Source organism: Pan paniscus, chromosome 12 (assembly GCF_029289425.2).
Source record: "Pan paniscus chromosome 12, NHGRI_mPanPan1-v2.0_pri, whole genome shotgun sequence".
NCBI lineage: Eukaryota > Metazoa > Chordata > Mammalia > Primates > Hominidae > Pan > Pan paniscus.
Window position 1 is genome coordinate 87,098,389 of NC_073261.2, and position 22,953 is coordinate 87,121,341.

At 38.4% G+C, this 22,953-nt stretch overlaps 1 protein-coding gene across 6 annotated transcripts in view; it reads left to right on the plus strand.

The window, feature by feature from the left end:
• Positions 1–22,953, plus strand: part of MAP4K3 (mitogen-activated protein kinase kinase kinase kinase 3) — a 188,011-nt gene that overhangs the window by 66,347 nt on the left and 98,711 nt on the right. For all 6 annotated transcript variants that reach the window (XR_004669789.3, XM_034952985.3, XM_034952986.3 and 3 more), the window contains one exon: positions 14,076–14,166. Coding sequence is in view for 5 of the 6 variants with exons in the window: in XM_034952985.3 (XP_034808876.2) it covers positions 14,076–14,166 (91 nt within the window). In the remaining variant the exon portion in view is untranslated. The remainder of the gene's footprint in view (positions 1–14,075; positions 14,167–22,953) is intronic.

The window sequence follows — 22,953 nt, forward strand, 5'->3', positions numbered from 1 at the left end:
GGGGAAACTCATTCCTTTTCCAACACAATGAAAACTACTGAGGTTGATATACAGAGAAACTTGTAGTGAGAAAATAGGGTATTATGCTTTGTTTCCGTGAGAGCAACATGCATTAAATTGTAAAGCTAAATTTTAAAAGTGCAAAAAAGTACCAATAAGACCTTATTCCACTATTTTTTCATGGACCTCCAAAGTTAAATGTTATGGAATATTCTCTCCTGCCAGCCTTTGACATTAGTTTTTTCTCTCCTGAGAGGTAGTAGAGGTGCTTTCTGCCTCCTTATCTTTCATCATAGAGTGGCGAAACATTGGGGATATGATTTATCTGGTGCCTTTTCCCATCTCCCTTGAGTGTTTTTGTGGATCCCTTGCCACCATATGCTTATTCAGTGCTGCCTTGTGTTTATTGCCATCATGAATAGAGTAGTTGTTACATCATTCATGATAATTATTCTTCAAAGGTTAATCATGGATTGCTTAGCCACTCTTAAATATATTAGAATCATACTATGACTTGAGGCTGACTGAGCTGGAGAGATTGAATATTTACACATTGAAAGGTAATAATGCTCCAAAATAAAAAAGCAACTGACAAAGGACTTTTTGTTTTGTTTATCTGCAATGTATTTCTTATTCTCAGTCCTCTGTTTATGACCAGTGATTTGGCTTGAAGGATGTTTATTTAGCACTTAATTTAGTTAGAAGGAAGATACGGAGATATGGTTCCTGCCTTCCAGTAACTTGTTATCCAATGTGAAAACTAGAATGTTTATGTAAGTAGCAGCGTAACTACGGAGAACCCATTGAGCAGAGTGTGTGTGCATATGTAGGTGGTGGTGCTGGCAGTAAGGAACGGTGATGGCTGTGACTAGAAAGACTTAATTCATGGGTCACTGAAGATCCGCCTTTGACTATTTACTCCGAAATACTCTGGGTTGGGAATATCTAGGTAGGATGCTGTGTGAAAGAATACACATAGTGCAGAGTGGCTGATATAGCCTAACTTATATTTGGTGGGTTCCATAGAAGCTGTGAGTTCCACTTCCCTTGGGATAAGGAAGTAAAACTTCCGATGAGCCTTCAAGACTGGCTAGGATTTTGCTAGTAGAATAAGAGAATGGAGGGTATTCCACATGAGGATAGTATAAAAGCAAAGGTAGTATGAAAGTACTAGGCCTGTTTGGAAGTAGTAGTTTGATTTGTCTAGAGTAGTATGCTCTATGTGAGCATGGTGGGAAATAAGAAGTGGAAAACTGATGATAGTTTATGGAAAGCCTTAAATACTAGCCCAAAGCAGCCAGGCCCAGTAGCTCACGCCTGTAATCCCAGCACTTTGGGAGGCCGAGGCGGGCAGATCAGCTGAGGTCAGGAGTTCACGATCAGCCTGGCTTGGTGGCTCGCACCTGTATTCCCAGCTACTTGAGAGGCTGAGGCAGGAGAATCACTTGAACCTGGGAGACGGAGGTTGCAGTGAGCCAAGATCACACCACTGCACTCTAGCCTGGGTGACAGAGCAAAACTGCATCTCAAAAAAAAAAAAAAAAAAAAAACTAGCCCAAAGGTTTAGATTTACCCTGTAAAACAGTGGGATTTCGTTTGTTTTTACAGGTTAATAACATGGTCAGAGTATAACTGTAGGCAGATTCAGTGTACACAGGCAGATGGGAGAGAAGCCCTGATGGTAAGAAGACATGTTACTGTTGTGACAGCCATGCTTGAGTTATGTGCAGAGGGAAGGAAGGGGTGACTGCATGAGATTTTAGGGTGGATAGAACTTAAAACGTGATTGATAGGTTACAAGGGATAAGGGAGAGGTACGATATATGTAAAAATTGAGTTTATGGGAAGAATAGGTTTGTTGTTTTGATTTTAGAAACTCATTTTCATGAGTTTTATACAGCTATGGTTTATGCCTATGTAACCTCAAGAATAGATCAGGAGCTGCTAAAAAAAATTATCTTTAAATCAGATCTGGTGAGAGAACAGAAAGTTGAGAGATTAAAAACGTCTAAAATTAGAACTATTTTATTTAACTTTTTTTCTTTTTTGGGATTTTTTTTTTTCTTTTTCTTTTAGAGACAGGACCTCACCCTGTCACCCAGGCTGGAGTATAGTGATGTGATCATAGCTCACTGCAGCCCCAACTCCTGGGCTCAAGCGATCCTCCTGCCTCAGCCTCACTACTGGTTGGTATTAACAGGTGTGCATCACCACACCCAGCTAATTTTTTAGTTTTTTTTGTAGAGACTGGGTCTCGTTGTGTTGCCCAAGCTGGTCTCAAACTCCTGGCCTCAAGTGATTGTCCTGCCTTGGCCTCCCAATGTTCTGAGATTACAAACATGAGCCACTGTGTCCAGCTAAAACTATTTTAAACAATATGTCATTGTTCTTGTTGGTGGGCGTGATAAAAACAGAAAAATTTTTGCCCATTGTATTCTTCACTTCCCTTAAAATCTACACCGTGCTCTATTTTTCCTTTTTCTGTCCTTACTCCAGAAACATTTTTTGAGTCTACTATAATACTTACTTTACATATAGAAACTGTAGGGTTGCTGCCATAATTTTTAGTAGGCAGGGGGCGCGATATACTCCAGAGGATTTTCACTAGAAATTCAGTCCTGAGTTACGGGTACCTTCCTTATTTTGGGCCTTCCATCAGAACCACTCGGGTAAACCTGGCTCTCAAAAGAGCTGGATCCAGGTAAGAAAAGGAGACCAAACAGGTTCATAGGTCAGGAAGCTCAAGTTAAGCCCTCCTTCCCTGACTACCTGGACGCAATCCGTTTGCACTAGAGAATGTTTTCTCAAATATTCCTTTAAAATAAGAAAGGAGTGTAACTGGTTCTTTGGGATGAAAAAAATCTTAATTCTTTTTATGTACAAAGCACAGATATATGTATGTATATATGCATAATACATAAACATGCAGAATATCTGTGGTATTAAAATTTCTTGGGGAGCGGCATTAGGAAAACAGAATTGGGAAACACAGCATTAGGGTAGACATTTTTTCTTTTTATCTTAAAGTTGAGGTCTCACTATGTTGCCCAGTTTGGATCAAACTCTCACCTCAGTCCCCCAAATATCTGGGACTACAGGCTTCCAACACCATGCCCAGCTCTAGAGTAAGACTTTTTTTTAGGGAGCCAGGGCCATGGTTTCTTTCTTTTTTTTTTCCTTTTCCTTTTCTTTTTTTGTTTTTTTAGATAGAGTCTCATACTGTCACCCAGGCTGGAGTGCAGTGGCATAGTGACAGCTCACTGCAGCCTCAACCACCCAGGCTCAGTCAGTCCTCCCATTTAAGCCTCCCAAGTAGCTGGGACTGCAGGCTCACACCACCATACACAGCTTATTTTTAATTTTTCTACAGATGAGGTCTCACCATGTTGCCCAGGCTAGTCTGAAACTCCTGGGCTGAAGCAGTCCACCTGCCTCAGCTTCCTAAAGTTCTGGGACTACAGGTGTGAGCCACTGTGCCTGGCTTCTTTTTTTGTTTAGATAGTTTGAGCAAGGGAATTTCTACTTGGCTTTGTGGAACCCAAGTTCAAAGGCCATTCAGTAACAATGTATGTAAATGTAAGTGATACTTATCTTAAACATTAATCAAGAACACTTACTAAAATATAGCCAAACAAATAAATAGACTCTAAGTTATTTTTATGAGGTGAAGTATTTGAAGGGTTGTTTTCTTCATTCTCATTTCTGAAAAAAATACAAATATTGCTGTTTTAATCATTTTTTCATTTGTTTTGAAATAACTAGGAATCAATAGGATTATTAGATACTTCCTTTGTATTTCTGTGTTATTGATCAGGGCTTTAATATTTCTTCAAAAATTCAAAGTTGGGTGCTGCTTCTGTGGTTTTAGAAAAGTTTTTTCTAATTTTATGTTGTAATTACTTAAGCCAATTTCTTATCTTTTTAAAGATTAGCCAGTGGGTTTCAAGATACCCTGATAATTTAATATAGTGTTTCAGAGTATTTCCTGGTACTCCAGTAGTTTGACACAGTAATTGACAACTTAAGAGAAGTTGGAATGTTAGCCATAGATTACTGTGTAAACCAAAAAATAAAGTTCCAAGGCCTCCCAACCATCTAAATGAACCCCTCCACTGGGCCAAAGGCATTCCGAAGTTACCCTGAAAAATTCAGGCCATGATGGAAGCAGAGGTGGAACTACGCCCTCTTCCCTTTCGGAATTCAGGGAAAGCTGACTGGTATTAACATCAGTACAGATCTTACATCTCAAGAGAAACATTTCGTCTGAAATTTCGTCTGAAACATTTACGTCTGAAGAGACGCCTACTACCTGGAGGTTTCATCTGCATGATAAAACCTTGGTCTCCGCAACCCCTTATCAGAACCCAGACATTCCTTTCTATTGATGATAACTTTAAACCAATTGCCAATCAGAAGATTTTAAAAATCTCCCTCTAACCTGGAAGCCACCACCTCCACCCCCACCCCACCACCCTGCTTCAAGCTGTCCCACCCTTCTAGATCAAACCAATGTAAATCTTAAATGTATTTGATTGATGCCTCAGGTCTTCCTAAAATGTATAAAACTAGGCTGTACCCTGACCACCTTGGGCATATGTTCTCAGGTCTCCTGGGGACTCTTTCATGGGCCATTGGTCACTCATATTTGGCTCAGAATAAATCTCTTCAAATATTTTACAGAGTTTGACTCCTTTCATGAACAACTGAAGTACTGTTAATTTCATTTATTGTTTCTACCATATGAAATGGAGTTTAGAAATTATGTATTTTGAATGACACCACACATGAAATTAAAACTTAATTTGAAATTGACTTTAAAACACTTTTACATGTAACGTAGATGTATGTTCTCACTTCTCTGTGTTTAAAATAGAATGGAAATGGGAAGATTTGAGAGTGAAATACCCATAACAGTGGCATGAGAAACCTTGTTTATTTTTCGTAGTCTAAGCTTACATTTTTCTCTTAGCTATCGGACATTTTAAAAATTACTATGGCGTAACCCAAAAATAAAATTCTAAGCCCCCCAACCGACTGATGGAGGCTCTCCTCAGCCAAGGGCATTCCAAAGTTAACCTGAAAAACTAGTTCAGGCCATGATGTTACCATCATAATGAGACTCCGACATCCTCATTATACCCTCCTCCCTTTGGAATTCAGGCTCAGCTGACCAACATTAACATTTAAATAGAGATCTTAAGACTAGTGAACAGACTTTTTATAGCAATAAGACACAGAATTCCAGCCTGACTCTAGTATAGCATCACATGACAGATAGCAGGCCCTGAAAGAAATAGAAGTATTTTATCCCAAGTATATTTCTTTGATATATTTTGAAATGGTCCTGCAAAGCCGTCTCTTGTGGGGGAAATCTGTATTCTATAGAGGATTCATTTTTCCTTTCCAGGTCTTTTTCCTGATCCAGGAGAGAATTAACTGAGTCTGGCACTTCATAGGTCTGACAAAAGCTCTGAAGTCTGCTACCTGGAGGCTTCATCTGCATGATAAAACCTTGGTCTCTGCTACCCATTTTCTTTTTTTTTTTTTTTGAGACAGAGTTTCTCTCTGTTGCCCAGGCTGGTGCAGGGGCACCATCCTGGCTCACTGCAAGCTCTGCCTCCTGGGTTTATGCAATTCTCCTGCTTCAGCCTCCCAAGTAGCTGGGATTATAGGCATATGCCATCACGCCTGGCTAATTTTTGTATTTTTAGTAAAGATGGAGTTTCACCATGTTGGCCAGGCTGGTCTCGTACTCCTGGCCTCAGGTGATCCACCCACCTTGGACTTCCAAAGTGCTGGCATTACAGGCGTAAGCCACCGCACCTGGCCCACCTTACACGTTTTGATTGATGTCTTATGTCTCCCTAAAATGTGTAAAACCAACCACTTTGGGCACATGTTCTCAGGATCTCTTGGAGCTGTATTACAGACCACTGGTCATTCATATTTGGCTCAAAATAAATCTCTTCAGATATTTTAGAGTTTGTCTCTTTTTATCAATGGTGGTAAAAACGTCACATGATACCTATTCTGTTAACAAATTTAAATATTTAGTACAGTATTGTTAACTATAACCATTATGTTATACATTATGCTCTAGAATATTTTCATCTTGTGTGACTGAAATTCTTTACACATTGAACAGCAATTCCTAATTCTTCCTTCCCCCAGTCTCTGGCCATGACCATTCTGCTTTCTGGAGTGCAAATGTCTCTTTGAGATTCTAATTTCAGTTCTTTGGGGTATATACCCACAAGTGAGATTGCTGGATCATATTGCATTTCTATTTTTAATATTTAGAGGAACTTCTGTACTGTTTTCCATAGTGGCTACACCATTTTACATTCCCATCAACAGTGGACGGGGGTATTCATATCCTGGACAACACTTGCTATTGTCTTCTTTTTTTTTTTTTTTTTTTAATAATGGCTATCTGAACAGGTGAGAAGTGACATTATGTTTTTGATTTGCATTTCCCTGAAGACAGTAATGTTGGGCATCTTTTGATATAGATCTGTTGGCCATTTGTATATCTTTTTTTGAGAAATTTCTGTTCAAGTCCTTAGCTCTTAAAAAAAAAAATCCCCAGTATGATTACTGTGTAAATGACAAAAATTGTATACTGTTTGTTTACAGTTTACAACATGGTATTCTGATGCATATGTATGTTGTGAAATGATCAAATCAAGCTATTTCATATATCCATCACCCGTTCAACCATAGCTCTTTTTTTTTTTTTTTTTTGAGACAGAGTCTCACTCTGTTGCCCAAGCTAGAGTGCAGTGGCACAGTCTTGGCTCCCTGCAACCTCCACCTCCTGGGTTCAAGCAGTTCTCCCACCTCAGTCTCCAAAATACCTGGGATTACAGACACCTGCCACTATGCCCAGCTATTTTTTTGTATTTTTAGTGGAGTCTGGGTTTTGCCATGTTGGCCAGGCTGGTCTCAAACTCCTGACCTCAGGTGATCCACCCACCTCGGCATCCAAAAGTGCTGGGATAACAGGCATGAGCCACTGCGCTGAGCCCTTTGCTCATTTTTGAATCCAGTTATTTGGTGGGTTTTGTTTTGCTGTTGCATTGTAGGAGTGCCTAGTAACCCCTCATCAGATATATGGTTTGCAAATATTTTCTTACATTCCATAGGTAGTCTTTTAATTCTGTTTCTTGTGCTGTGCGGAAGCTTTTTAGTGGTGGAATTTCAGTTGTCTGTTTTTGCTTTTGTTGCCTGTGCTTTTAATGTCATATCCAAGTAATAATTGCCAAGACTAATATTATGAATGTTTTGGCCTGTGTTTTTCTATAACAGTTTTATAGTTTCAGGCCTTGCATTTAAGTATTTAATTAATATTCAAGTATTTAATAAATTAAAGCTGAATTTTTTGTGTATGTAGGATGCCGTCCAATGTCATTCTTTTGCATGCTGCCATCCAGTTTTTCCCAGCACCTTTGTTGAATACTGTTTTATCCCATTGCATAGTCTTGGCATCCTTGTGAAAGAGGATTTGACCTTATATGCATGTGTTTATTTTGGGTTTTCTTTTCTCTATTCCGTTGGTCTATATGTCTGTCTTTATGCCAGTGCCATATTGTTTGATTGCTGTAGCTTTGTAATATGTTTTGAAACCAGGAGTGTGAGACCTCCAGCTTTTATTCTTTTTTCTCAAGATTGTTTTGGCTATTTGGCGTTCTTTGTGGTTCTCTCTAAATTTTAGGATTGTTTTTTCTATTTCTGAAAGAAAAAAGTTGCTGTTTGTTTTCCAGATTACATTGAATTTGTAGATCGCATTGGGTAGTACAAACATTTTAACAATGCTCTTTCAGTCCATAAACATGGCATGTCTTTACATTTATTTTTCTAATTAAACGTTTTGTAATTTTCAGAGTACAGGTCTTCCTCCTCCTTGGTTAAGTCTATTACTAGGTATTCTTTTTGATGCTGTTGCAATTGGGATTATTTTCTTAATTTCCTTTTCAGATTGTTGTTAGTGTATATAAATGCATTTGACTTTGTATCCTGCAACTTTGCTGAATTTGTTTATTAGTGCTAACAGTTTTTTTGTGGAATCTTTAGAGCTTTCTATATGCAATGTCATGTCATCTTCCAGCAAATATAATGTTACTTTTTCCTTTTCACTTTGGATGTCTTTTATTTCTTTTTCTTGTTTCTGGCCAAAGGACATTTAACATGATCCAGGATAAAGAATCAGAAGGATGAGAATTATTCCAGATGTATCAATTCTAAATAAGAGCTACTTATTTCAAAATAATATCTATTAGAAAACTGTTCCTTCATGTTTATTTTTTCAGGTGAATTTAAGTATAATTTTTTCAGGATTCAACTGGCATTTTTATTGGAATTACATTAATACAGTTATTAATTCATAAGGTACTTGCTGTCTTTACCATAGTAAGTTCTTCTATTCAGAAGGGAAGTGTCTTTTGTTTTTCTCAGGTCTTTTATCTCACAGAATACTTTGTTTTCTTATTTTCCTTTAGTCATCTTTATTTCTGTCTTCTACATGTGTAACATCTTCATGACTCTAATAAGCTAACATGGTTTTCCAGAAGCATCTTGACAGATGTCATTATAATGAAATAATTATTTGCAGTATCAAACAGCTGTTTAACATGAAAACTAACAACAGAGCAGATTCTGTTTTAAATGATAATTTAATAATATTAAATTAAATATTTAATATTTAAATAAAATGTAGTTTAAATAATGTTTAAATAATCATTTTAAAGATTTTAAAAGCAAGTTTAAACTTTGTATGGAGCCTATGGGTTTTAAAGCTTATTCTTAGGTACACAATTTAATTTGACATATTCTAATATGTTATTGAAGGATTTTACAAAATTGTTTCTGCCTTTTTTTCAAGTGTTTGTTGTCCAGGAGCACAGTCATATATAGTAAATAATGAAAATTTTGTATTTCTACTGTTTATACCACCTTATTTTTTTTTCTTTTGGGTTTCAATTGGTTATTACCTTTAGAATAATTCATTAATTCATTTCTATTGAAAGAGTCTAATGTGCTAGGGAAACACACATATAAGTAAACATATAATATGTTAAGTGTGGTACATGGGGAAAAATAGAGTAAGGGGGCATAGAATTGTGACTATGGGTAGTTGCTATAATGTATATTATTATAATATCATATTATTACATAAAACATGATATAATTGCTATAATGTAGAGACAAAAGGGTGTGGGAGAGAGAGGGAAAGAGAGAGAAAGAAAGAAACAGAAGAGAAACGGGAGGCAGAGACAGACAGATTTGCCTGAGATGATACAACTAGTAAGTTGTGAAACCAAGTTTCATAATTAGATATTCTGATTTCAAAGTGCATATCCTTAATAGTGACACTGTGCTAGATATGTAGACAAGGCCAGCAGCAAAGTATGGACTTAATGTGACAGAAATAAGGGACCTTTTCAGGGTTCATCTTTAAGCTGTTATTGTTTTGATTGTTGATATAGTTTAGCTGTGTTCCCACCCAAATCTCATTTTGAGTCATTCCCATAATCCCCACATGTTATGGGAGGGACTTTGTGGGAGGTAATTGCATCATGGGGGGCAGTTACCCCCTGCTGCTGTTCTCGTGATAGTGAGTTAGTTCTCATGAGATCTGATGGTTTTATAAGTGGCTTTTCCCCCTTTTGCCCATACTTCTTCCACCTGCCACCATGTGAAGAAGGATGTGTTTGCTTCCCCCTCTGCCATGATTGTAAGTTTACTGAGCCCTCCCCAGCCATGCCACACTGTGAGTCAGTTAAACTCTTTTCCTTTATAAATTACCCAGTCTTTGGTAGGTCTTTATTAGCAGCACGAGAATGGACTAGTACAGTAAATTGGTACCAGGAGTGGGGTGCTGCTGTAAAGATACCTGAAAATCTGGAAGCAACTTTGGAATTGGGTAACAGGCAGAGGTTGGAACAGTTTGGAGGGCTCAGAAGAAGAAAAGAAAATGTGGAAAAGTTTGGAAGTTCCGAGAGACTTGTAGGGCTCAGAAGACAGAAAGATGTGGGAACATTTGGAACTTTCTAGAAACATGTTGAATGGCTTTGATCAAAATGCTGATAGTGATATGGACAATAAAGTCCAGACTGAGGTGCTGTCAGATGGAGATGAGGAACCTGTTGGGAACTAGAGCAGAAGTGACTCTCGTTAGGCTTTAGCAAAGAGAGTGGCGGCATTTTGCCCCTGCCTTAGAGATCTATGGAGCTTGGAACTTGAGAGAGATGATTAGGGTATCTGGTGGAAGAAATATCTAAGGAGCAAAGCGTTCAAGAGGAAGCAGAGCATAAAAGTTTGGAAAATTTGCAGCCCAGCAATGCGATAGAAAAGAAAACCCCATTTTCCTCAGGAGAAATTCAAACCTGCTGCAGAAATTTACATAAGTAGCAAGGAGCCAAATGTTAATCACTAAGACAAGGGGAACATGTCTCCAGGGCATTTCAGAGACTTTTGCAGCAACCTCTCCCATCACAGCCCTGGAGGCTTAGGAGGAAAAAATGGTACTGTGGGCCAGGCCCAGGGCTCCCCCTGCTGTGTGCAGCCTAGGGACTTGGTGCTCTGCATCCTAGTCGCTCCAGCCGTGGCTAAAAGGGGCCAACGTGTAGTTCAGGCCATTGCCTCAGAGGGTGCAAGCCCCAAGACTGGCAGCTTCCACGTGGTATTGAGCCCACAGGTGCACAGAAACCAAGAATTGAGGTTTGAGAACCTCTGGCTAGATTTCAAAGGATATATGGAAATACCTGGATGTCCAGACAGAAGTTTGCTGCAAGGGTGGAGCCCTCATGGTTCTGCTAGGGCAGTGCAGAAGGGAAACATGGGGTTGGAGCCCCCACACAGAGTTCCCACTGCAGCACTGCCTAGTGGAACTGTGAGAAGGTGGTCCTCTGGATCTCAGAATGGTAGATCCACTGACAGCTTGCACTGTGTGCCTGGAAAAGCTGGAGACACTTAATACCAGCCTGTGAAAGCAGCCAGGAGGGGAGCTGTACCCTGTAAAGCTACAGGGGTGGAGCTGCCCAAGGCCATGGGAGTCCACCTCTTGTTATCAGCATGACCTGGATGTGAGACATGGAGTCAAAAGAGGTCATTTTGGAACTTTAAGATTTAATGACTACCCTGTTGGTAGTCATTAAACTTTAAGATTTAATGACTATCCTGTTGGATTTCAGACTTGCAAGGGGCCTGTAGTCCCTTTGTTTTGGCCAGTTTCTCCCATTGGAACAGCTGTATTTACCCAATGCCTGTACCACCATTGTATCTAGAAAGTAACTCACTTGCTTTTGATTTTACAGGCCCATAGGTAGAAGAGACTTGCCTTGTCTCAGATGAGACTTTGGACTTGGACTTTTGGGTTGATGCTGGAGTGAACTAAGACTTTGGGGGACTGTTGGAAAGACATGATTGTGACTTGAAATGTGAGGACATGAGATTTGGGAGGGGCCAGGAGTGGAATGATGTAGTTTGGTTGTGTCACCACGCATGTCTCATCTTGAATTGTAGTTCCCATAATCCCCATGTGTTGTGGGAGGACCCAGTGGGAGGTAATTGAATCATGGGGGCAGTTACCCTCTGCTGCTCTACTCGTGATAGGAGGCCTATCTTTATAATGTATTTCTCATGAGCCTTGAACAAAGTTCTTTAAATCCTTTGGATTATTAATGTATTAAACTCTACTTTTTTCTTACCCAAATCTACATTTTTTATTTACCTTTAAAAATCGAGTATGTGGAATTTTTCTTTGAATTTTTTTCCCACAAAAATGTTGAATTTAATTTGACCATTCTCACAATCACATAGAGTTGACTTAATAGTACAAAATGATACACTTTGGATCAGTAGTATTTCATGGGAAAGCTGCAGTTGAAAACCTAAAGCCACTAATACATTCTATTAGAAATAAAAGGAATAATATGTAGGCAATTAATTATATAAAACATGCTAACAATTGGATGAAATTAAACCAAAAGCTGATATTCTGGATTTACAGTCATCATAGAAAGGAATTATGTGGTGTTGTAGATTGATTCAGTCAACAGTTCTTTATTGATCACATCTTTGGTACTAGGGGTACAAAGATGATGAAGACATAATCCTATCCTAGAGGACTTTGTATTCTAGTGAAGGCAAAGACATGCAGACATCAGTGTAATATAATAAAAGTGCTCAATACAAAGATCACTGTAGAAGTTATGATGCTTGTAGTTATCTGTAACAGAAACCCCAGCTGAAGTGGCTTAAACAATACACAGAGTTTATTGGTCATGTACAGGTATATCTGAAAATTACAGAGACAGGTGAGGCTTGCTGTAATAGCTCAGTATGCTTCCTTTTACCTGTTTCTCCTCAATGCTTTCCACATGTTAACTTTATCCTAAGGCTGACTCCCTTTGAGGTTGTATCATGACTACTAATAACTCTCAGGGCTACCCCCAGAAAGAGAGCTTTTGTCTTCCAACCATCAAACTAAAGTCTTGGGTTCACTCTGACTAGATCAACTTTTATTGTATGCAACTCTTTCACTAGATTGACTAGTGAAAAGTATAATTTTGGGTTGAGTGAGAAACTAAAAGTCCAGAACTTCCAAAGTACCTAGTATACCTATAAAAATTGGTGTTAGTCTTATTTTGGCTTTATTATTCCTAATTTTGATTTCTTCTAATATACAGAAAATCAGGAATCCTTAATGGTGGGAAGTAAATTGATAAGATCATAGTTCAATAATCTTCCAAATTTTTGAAAGCCTAAAAATTATGTCTTTGGAGATTTGTGATTTTGTGCTCATATCAACGCAGAAATTAAGAACCCAACATAACAACTGTCTCTTCTCCATTATTTCTTTCCTTGTAACTGGGACAGTAAGGTGGATTTTGATATTGGGTTCACATGGTTCATGGTTGGTCTGTTTCAAGTCTCAATTACATTTGCAGTAGCAAAATGCCAAGGCCAGAAATGTCAGGGCTTTACCACAATGACCTTATACTTATGATTTGAGCAGTAATTGGGGAAGCCTTCTGTTTTTTACTTTGCTGCTAATTTACATTTAATCAGGCTATTCATAGTATATAATACTTTAAAAGCTGAATTAGTCATACAAAGCTACTTTTATTTCAGAGTAAGCACTTCCATTTGTTCTCTTTCTGCATAGTCTCTGGTTCACCACATTTGCATTCACTGCAGTTCTGTTTCTCTCCATGACAAGTGTTCATTCAGGAGCCACAGCATGTGACACTGCTATAGGATTGCCAGATCTTATTTTAGAGAATTTGGACAAGGAGGCAGTAGGAGAGAGATTATTTGCTAATAGTCTGACCAGGCTAAAATACAATCCCATTCTGCATTATAACACAGTTGGAACAAGGCACTCAAATACAGGATAAGCCTGTGAATGTGGGCCATCTGGTAATCCAGTACTGCTTGAGTGTAGGCCTCTCAGCTCTACAAACAGCCTGTGGAGATAAATTTGACACACTTGGTGTATAAGGGTTCCTGCCCTAACTTAAAAAAGAATTACTTCTTTGTGCTAAAATTATATTAAATGTTACTTGGAAATAAAGGAAAAAGTAATTTACATTTCCTATTGATGGATTATACGGATGATTATGTCCAAGGCATAATAATAATAGCAAATACTTGTATAAAGCATACTCCATGCCAGGCACTGTTCTAAGCATTTTACATGTATTGGTTCATTTAACCCTTACAACATTCCTATGAGATAGGCTATTATTATTTTACTGAGGATGGAATTGGCACAGAGAAGTCAAATAATTTACCCAAACTCACACAGCTTAGTGTGGAACAGAGTTAGGATTTTAATCCAGAAAGTCTGGGACCAGAGTTCATGCTTTTAAGCACTATGCTATATTTTCTCTCAAGTCAGGACTGAAATTGTCATTAAAAGTAATACCATTAACTTATTGGCTATGTTTTATTTATAACTCATTAATTATGTTATACTTATTAATAGGTATAATTATTTTATTGTGTTTTGAAATAAATGAGCATTTTGAAACTTACCTCTAAATATTCAACATGCTTGTTTTTTATTCCAGGAGAAGACTTTGCAGTTGTGCAGCAAGAAATTATTATGATGAAAGACTGTAAACACCCAAATATTGTTGCTTATTTTGGAAGCTATCTCAGGTATATTGTTTGTTTCCCTTTTGAAAAGCAATAATGATTTCATCACCTAATGCATTAAACAAAATAAAGTTAGTTTTAATACCATGTTTTGTAGTTTTTCCTCATGCTTTGAAGATAGGATATTTTCATACCAATGGAATTTTTACTTAGGACCTATGTTAATTCTGTAACCAATATTACAGTCGTATGACTTGGGAATTCTAGATGTGCTTTTAGTGAAAATGCTGGCAAGTAAAAACCTTACGGTTAGTCTTCCAGTGGTGGACTAGCGATGTAAATATGCCATTCTCTTGCCCCTTTCTTCTGGACTTAGGTCAGTGTAGAGTCAGGAGCATCTCTTCCAGCTAAGTGTTTATCAAAAACTTTTTTTTTAATTTTGTGCTTCTGGTCTAAGAGTACTATATTACCTTATCTCTTTCCTTCATTGTATCCAAAGAACTAGGAACTATAATCATCTCAGTAACTTATTTTTCCAGGTCCTAAAGTGAACTTAGGACTGTGAATTTAGGACTGTGAATTTCCTTTCTCTTACTTTGTTTTGGTAGCCAGACCCAAGCCAGGTTCTTAGGTTATATTGCATAGGCGATCACCTTAGGGTCAAATCTTGTTTTCCATTCACTTCTACATGCAGCTGTGAGTTGATCACTGGTGACCTAGTTGTTTTTAAGCTTCCTCCAAGGGAAGATTAGAGAATATTTTACTATTTTTTTCCTTTCTTTCTTTTGTGGGGGCGGGACAGAGTCTCACTCTGTCACCCGGGCTGGAGTGCTGTGGTGTGATCATGGCTCACTGCAGCCTTGACCTCCCTAGGCTCAGGTGATCCTCCCACCTCAGCCTCATGAATAGCTGGGACCACAGGTACGTACCACCATGCCCAGCCTTTTTTTTTTTTTTTTTTTTTTTTTTTTTGAGGTGGAGTCTTGCTCTGTCACTAGGCTGGAGTGCAGTGGTGTGATCTCGGCTCACTGCACCTTCCACCTCCCGGGTTCAAGTGATTCCCCTGCCTCAGCCTCCTGAGTACCTGGGACTGCAGCCACGTGGCACCACGCCCAGCTAATTTTTTGTGTTTTAGTAGATGGGGTTTCATCATGTTGGTCACGATGGTCTTGATCTCCTGACCTCGTGATCTGCCTGCCTCAGCCTCCCATAGTGCCGGGATTACAGGCGTGAGCCTCCGCACCTGGCCTAATTTTTGTATTTTTTGTAGAGACGGGGATCTCACTATGTTGCCCAGGCTGGTCTCAAATTCCTGAGCTCAAATGATCCACCTGCCTCGGCCTCCCAAAATGCTGAAATTACAGGTGTGAGTCACCCTGCCTGGCCTTTCCTATGTATTAAGAAAACTCTTCAGTTTTTCTTCAGCATACTTTAGCAACATCCAACATACTGTAACTTATTGCAGGTTCCCATTTTCATATGATCCAGGTACAAAACACTTTTTCTCTTCTCTTTTGGGCACAACAGAAAAGACTAGGGTATTCTGCCCTGTCATCTTTCTAGCTTTTGAAAAACCAACTGGACCTGCTGTTCATGGTTGTAACCACTCTTGTACAGCTTTGATTGCCCCACCTTGGTTAAGGTAGAGGTGTGGGAGTTTTTTTGTTTTTTTTGTTTGTTTGTTTGAGACAGAGTCTCACTCTGTTGCCCAGGCTGGAGTGCAGTGGCATGATCTCAGCTCACTGCAACCTCCCGGACTGGAGTGCAGTGGCGTGATATCGGCTCACTGCAACCTCCACTTTCCGGGTTCAAGAGATTCTCCTGCCTCAGCTTCCCAAGTAGCTAGGACGATAGGCACACGCCACCACACACAGCTAAATTATTTATTTATTTATTTATTTTTTTGAGATGGAATCTCACTCTGTCACCCAGGCTGGAGTGCAGTGGCGCGATCTCAGCTCACTGCAAGCTCCACCTCCCGGGTTCAAGCCATTCTCCTGCCTCACCTTCCGAGTAGCTGGGACTACAGGCGCCTGCCACCACACCCGGCTAATTTTTTTGTATTTTTAGTAGAGACGGGGTTTCACAGTGTTAGTCAGGATGATCTCGATCTCCTGACCTCGTGATCCACCCACCTCGGCCTCCCAAAATGCTGGGATTACACGCGTGAGCCACTGTGCCCGGCCTTTTTTTGTATTTTTAGTAGAGACGGTGTTTCACCATGTTAGCCAGGATGGGCTCAATCTCCTGACCTCGTGATCCACCCGTCTCGGTAATTTTTTGTTTTTAGTAGAGATGGGGTTTCACCATGTTGGTCAGGCAGGTCTCGAACTACTGACCTCAGGTGATCCACCCTCCTCGGCCTCCCAAGGTGCTGGGATTACAGGAGTGAGCCACCGCGCCCGGCCAAGGTGTGGGTTTTATAGAGACTTCAGGGAATTAACTAACCCTTTTCACATAGGGATAGGTACTACCCCCAGGTCAGTGGCTGTTACACATTTTAAATGGGTTCTTTAGCAGCCAGTTTAAAACTACTTATATGGTGAGTGAGTGAAACAGCAACCTAACACAGACAGTTTCTCCATCAGTTTGTATGTTAGGAAGCCTACTCAGCACAGGCAGTTACTGTGTAAGTTCAAAGAAATATTCTCTTAAAACCATTGAAGTTCATGATACAAATAATTGATTGCTGCTAATACATGATACAAATAATTGATTGCCACTTCAAAACAATTTGTTTTACTGCTTTTGATCCTAACAAAATGACCTACCTACTAGGCTCAACTAGGAGAAGTATTACAAAGGTTTTTTTCCCCCAAGGGCAAGCTGGTCTTTAAATGAGCATTTTTTTTCACCAGGGACATTCATCTAAGAGTATCTCTCAAACATGATCTGAATCTTCCAGAACTATGGAACCATCCAAAATCTAACCTGTTATTCCAGGATAACCCCACTCATTTATGTGGCACCGTTGGTATGGTAAAATGAGCATGATCTTTTTGCCAGAGACAAATCGTATCTTTGGTAGTTAAGAGGTTAAGTTCTGGAGACAGATTGTCTGGTCTGAGACCTGGTTCTATCACTTATTAATCAATTATTTAACCAGTTTGTGCCTCTGTTTCCTCATCTATAAAACAGAGATGATAATAATATCTACATGACAGGATAGGGGTGAGTACTTCCTGGGTAACTACATGTGAAATACTGAGAATAGTGCTTAGAATGTAATAAATGCTCAATAGGTATTTGCCGCTGCTACTACTACTATTGCTGCTGCTGCTGCTGCTGCTGCTACTACTACTACTTCTTAACTTTTTAAAAGTATCATTATTTTAGTGCCTCATTTGATCTTTCAGCAACCTGGGTAGCAGTATAGCTGTGGTAGAAATTATTTCCATTTTACAAATAAGATTCTTGAGAGAATTTAACATCTAAGTTTTTTATTTTATGATTTTGCTTCATTCCAAATACAAAAAGCAAAATTACCCAGAAACCAAAGTAAAACAGACAAAAGTAGGATCATTTTTTTCAGTAAAACCATGTTCTTTTTAGTGTTGTACAATCTAATATTAAGAAACACTGATTTAAATATATTATTTTATTCTGTAAATGGGTATAGCTGATCAAAGTGATTTGAAGGTAAATAGTATTATAATGTAGGATAGCAATTAATTTTATCTCTCTCTTGCTCTTTTCTTCTGTAGAGATTCTTCCCTTATTCCCTAATTGAAGTTCAGGCTCAGCCAAGGTTGGAGTAGGGAATCCTAATGATTAGACTTGTAGGATGTTAGAGCTGTAAGGGACTAAGAGTTGTTGTCATACAGCCCATTCTGTTGTCATACAGCCCATTCTGTTGTCATACAGCCCATTCTCGGTTATAGATGAGAAAATGAAGTGGGGGATAAATGACTTACTTAGTCTATCCAACTTCTCATTAGTGGCACTGGGATTTAATCCTGGCTTTACAGGTAGCTAGTCTGATGTCTTTTTTGGCATACTGTATTGCTTAGCCCAGAAAGGCCAGATTTAGTCTCAGAGGGAACATGATTTCTTGAATTCTTTCTCATTACTGAATGACTTTACAAAGGAGGATCTTGTTTGAAATTGATAGAAACCCCGTAAAATATATACTGTTCATTGCAACATTCTTCCTTCTATGTTGTTGCTATTACAACCTGTATAACAAATTCAGACAAAAAGTTAAGGAAACTGAGCAAATGTAGTTTGACCATTGATAAATTTCCCCCTCAGAGAATCAGATTTACCCTATGAATTTTCTTAGTAGATGACTAGCATATAATTAAGTTTCAGAAGTCCATTTTATATCAGGGTAGCTGTGCTCGCTTATGAAGAAATACTGAAACTGAGCTTCTATAAAGCAGAATACCTGGCATTCTTCTTAACAAGGCCTTTCCTACTCCACTGTTCAATATCATTAATATACCTACAATAAAAACTAGATAGACAAAGCATTAACATTTAAAAATTTTAAATAGTCCCGGTTTGGTATGTATTTGTATCTGAATATATATGTTTGTGTATTTATAAAACAACAGAATTAAATCATCATAGACTTATTCTTTACAATTCTTTTGGAGCTTAACTATTACTTCTTTTAAACTAAAGATGAGTTTAAATTAATTTCAGGTTCCTTCTAAGCATTCCTTAGCCCAGCATGTCACTTAAGAATAAGTTAAGAAAATGGAGACATTCCTCTCAAGCTTGAACTCAATAAAGCTTAGGGGGAAAAACAATAAATGCTCGTTTTTTTTTTGTTTTTTTTTTGAGACAGAGTCTGGCTCTGTCGCCCAGGCTGCAGTGCAGTGGCAGGACCTTGGCTCACTGCAACCTCCACCTCCCGAGTTCTAGAGATTCTTCTGCCTCAGCCTCCCGAGTAGCTGGGATTACGGGCGCACGCTACCACACCCAGCTAATTTTTGTATTTTTAGTAGAGACGGGGTCTCACCATATTGGCCAGGCTGGTCTTGAACTCCTGACCTTGTGAGCCACCATGCCTGGCCAACAAATGCTCCTTAAACAATAAGCCAGTAGAAGATTTGATCCATACAGTAAAAACTATTTAGAATAGATATTTTAAACTTTTGGGCTGGGTGCGGTGGTTCATGCCTGTAATCCCAGCAATTCGGGAGGCTGAGGCAGGTGGATCATCTGAGGTCAGGAGTTTGAGATTAGCCTGGCCAACATGGCAAAACTCCCATCTCTATTAAAAATACAAAAAATTAGCTGGGCATGGTGGCGCATGCCTGTAGTCCCAGCTACTAGGGAGGCTGAAGCAGGAGAATCACTTGAACCCAAGAGGCAGAGGTTGCAGTAAGCCAAGATCACTCCACTGCACTCCAGCCTGAGTGACAGAGCGAGACTGTCTCAAAACTAAAGTAAAATAAATAAACCTTTGAAGTACAGAGTACTAGTTTAGATGAGCATACTTTACCTCATAACAACTTAAATAAGTAAATCACCACCATTTACAAAGTGTTTATACATTATTTCTTAGCATGTAGAGTGCAGTGTTGATTTCCACAGATACGAAGATATCTAAAACCTAATCCTTCCCTTTAAGGAGCTTATAATCTAACAGGAGAAGTAGGCATGAGCAAATAATCGTAACATAATATGCTAGATGCAGTAATAATTTAGAAGTAAGGCACAGAAGTGCTAAGGATGATAGACTCTCTGATTTTTGTCAATGTAGGGGAATCAGAGAAAGCTCTGTGAATGATGTAATTCCCAAATATTGGGTGTTAAAAGATTGGTAGATATTTATGTGTATAGAAAATTGGAATTTTTGGCAAAGGGAACACATGCATGAAAAACCGTGACATATTCAGGAGACAGCTACTGGTCTCACATTAGAGCCTGAGACGGAAAAGGGGGTACATAGTTACTTCTCAGTATGTGCAGGGAATGGTTCCGGAACCCCAGTGGATACCAAAACCCATGAATGCTCAAGTCCCTTATATAAAGTGGCATAGCTATGCACATCCTCCAGTTTAAAATTATCTCTAGGTGACATATGATACCTAACACAGTGTAAATGCTATGTAAATAGTGTAATACTTTATTAATTTGTGTTATTTTTATTGTTGTATTATTTTTATTTTTTCCCCTCTGAAAATTTTCAGTCTCCGGTTAGGTGAACCTGCGATTGGTTGAACCCCACAGGTGCTGGACCTGTGGCCTCCAGAGGGCCACGTGTAGTTGGAGTAGATAAGGTTGTGGAGATATGGGCAAAAATGAATCTTTTATCCCTTAATTAGGACCTAAGGGACTGAGCATACTTGCTGAAAGATTTTAACAGAGTTAGTATATTCTGTGGAGGATGGACCTAGGGTGGAGGGGATTAAAACAGGCAATTTAGTTAAACTAATTACGGTGTATTTATTACAGTAATCCAGGAAAGAGATGTTGGTCTCTTGAGTTATATAAAACTGGGAAAAAATTTTTTCTAGAGCCAGAGACAGTGCTAAGAAGGGAAACAACTGGATCTTAACTCGAAATATATTTATGAATATCTTTTTGAATACTTAGAATATGAGAATAAAGATTACAGTTAAGTCACTTTATACCCAGCTACTCTTGCTTTTAAAAAGGGAACTTTCTAGTTTAGGAATATTTTACATTTACGAAAAGTTGCAAATAGTACAGAGTTCTCTGTATTTCCTTCACTCAGCTTTCTCTGATGTTTACATCTTACGCAACCATGGCACACTTTTCACAACTACGATATTAACATTGGTGCGATACTATTAGCTAAACTCAGTATACTTATTTGGATTTTATCAGTTTTCTGTTAATGTCTTTCTCTTTTCTGTTTTTGAGAGGAATTAGGAATATATCTGAAAGTTGATGTTAATTTGTTACTTGTTTAAGCCAGGGTTTCTCACCTTTGGCACTATCAACACTTAAGGCCAGATACTTTTTTGTTGTGGGAAGTAGTCCTGCGCATTGTAGGATGGTTGTTAATATTAGTACCCCTGTCCTCTGTTAGTTACCAGTAGCACCCTTTCCCCCAGTTGTGACAACCAAAAATGTATCCAGGCTTTGCCAAATGTTCCTTGGGGGACTCAGTCACTCCCAGTTAAGAACCACTACTCTAAGCAAAAAAACTTTGGTGAAGTTACAGATACCTTCCTTTACCAGTATTGCTAGGATATTTTCTATAGATCATTAGTTCTGAGGGATACAAATATGTATTTTGTAAAAAAATGGGTGTATTGAAAAAATAATCTGGGTAAATAGTAAATTAAACAGAATTAGAAGTTTTATTTCTTCTTTTTCTTTCTCCTCCATCTCCTCCCCCTCTCAACTTTTCCCATCCCCCTTCTCCTCTTTTTTCGCTTCCTCCACCTCTTCCCACTTTATCTTCTTTCTGGTACCCTTCATCCTTCCATTTTGTTACCTCTCCCTTCTCTTCCCTTCTCCCTCCTCTCTCTCTCCAACCGCCTTCTCACTACAGGATTTCTCAGAGCCTTTAATATACCAGTGGCCTTGCTAATTTTCAAGAAAAGACTATGTGATATTTTTAAAAACTGATTTAACTCTACAGTGGTTTCTTTCTAGAAGCATACTTCATGTAGGATTGATGTTCAGTGGCCCACCCTTTGGAAATATTATGCTGAACACTGGGGGATTATTAGGTATAATTATAGAGAAATAGATCAGCTTGTATCCCCCTGGGTACAGCATCCTTACCCCTCCTTATTAAAGGGAAAGCAGATGGTATAGGTTACCTATAAATAAATTTGGAATGCAATGATTTTTGCTTATTAGTAATTTTTAAATCAACCAAAAAAGTTTAAAAATTTTCTTCACGTTAAATAAGTTATTTATATTAAAACATCTAGCAGTTACTAAACTTTGTTTTTCTCATTGATGATTAAGGTTGAATTATTTTGCTGAATATAGTGGAATAGCCATTGCTTTGGTCAGCAAGACAACAACTCACAGTACAGTACAGGAATCAGGGGACTGCAGTGTACAGGCTAGCTACCCATCCTCTCCCAGGGAGGAAGACTCGGTGTGCCAACTTCAGGCAGATATTAGAGAGTTGCTGATCCTCAGTAGTCTTGGTCACATTTTATTTTGCTGTTTAAATTATGCTATATTTGAGAAAAATATATAAATAATTATACTTAGTTTGGTCAGTTTTAAGTCTGTGATGTGTTACAAAATGTGGGAAGATTAAAAAGTGTGTTTTAGGAATTATAAGAATTTCAGAACCATAAAATAGCTATTAGAATTTTGGTCCCTGTATGCTCTGGTAGACATCAAAATAGTTAACTTTTCCCCCTCTACTTAATTTTCTGTTTCTTATAAGATAAATAATTTTACGAAATGAGAAAAAAGAATTCTGAGGATTTGTTGAATCAGGACGTTAATACTGATACATTGAATATTTACTTCAGTGGTTAATTTTATTTCAATTCAGATACCTAGGGACAAAGATTTTATAATTGACCTGCATAAAATGGGCTGATTGACTCAAGTCCTTTCCTATTAGGCATATGGCTTAGTGAATGACCAAAAGGAAATGTAGATTTGTCATTATAAGAAAGATATTCATGGGACAGATGAAAGTCATTTCTCTAATAGACTATGACTACTCAAGCTTTTGGATAATACTAGACTTTAACTAAATAGAATATTATAAAAGTAAAGTATTTTAGGCATCTTAAAAAGTAAAGTATTACTATATAGTCGTGATTTTTTTTTTCTGCCTATAAGCTGGAAAGTCATTTTACATAGGATGAATAGAAAATTGTATATTTAAGCAAAGGGAGAAAAGAGAATAGACCAACTTCAAGTAGAAGGTAATGTCATATTGAAATA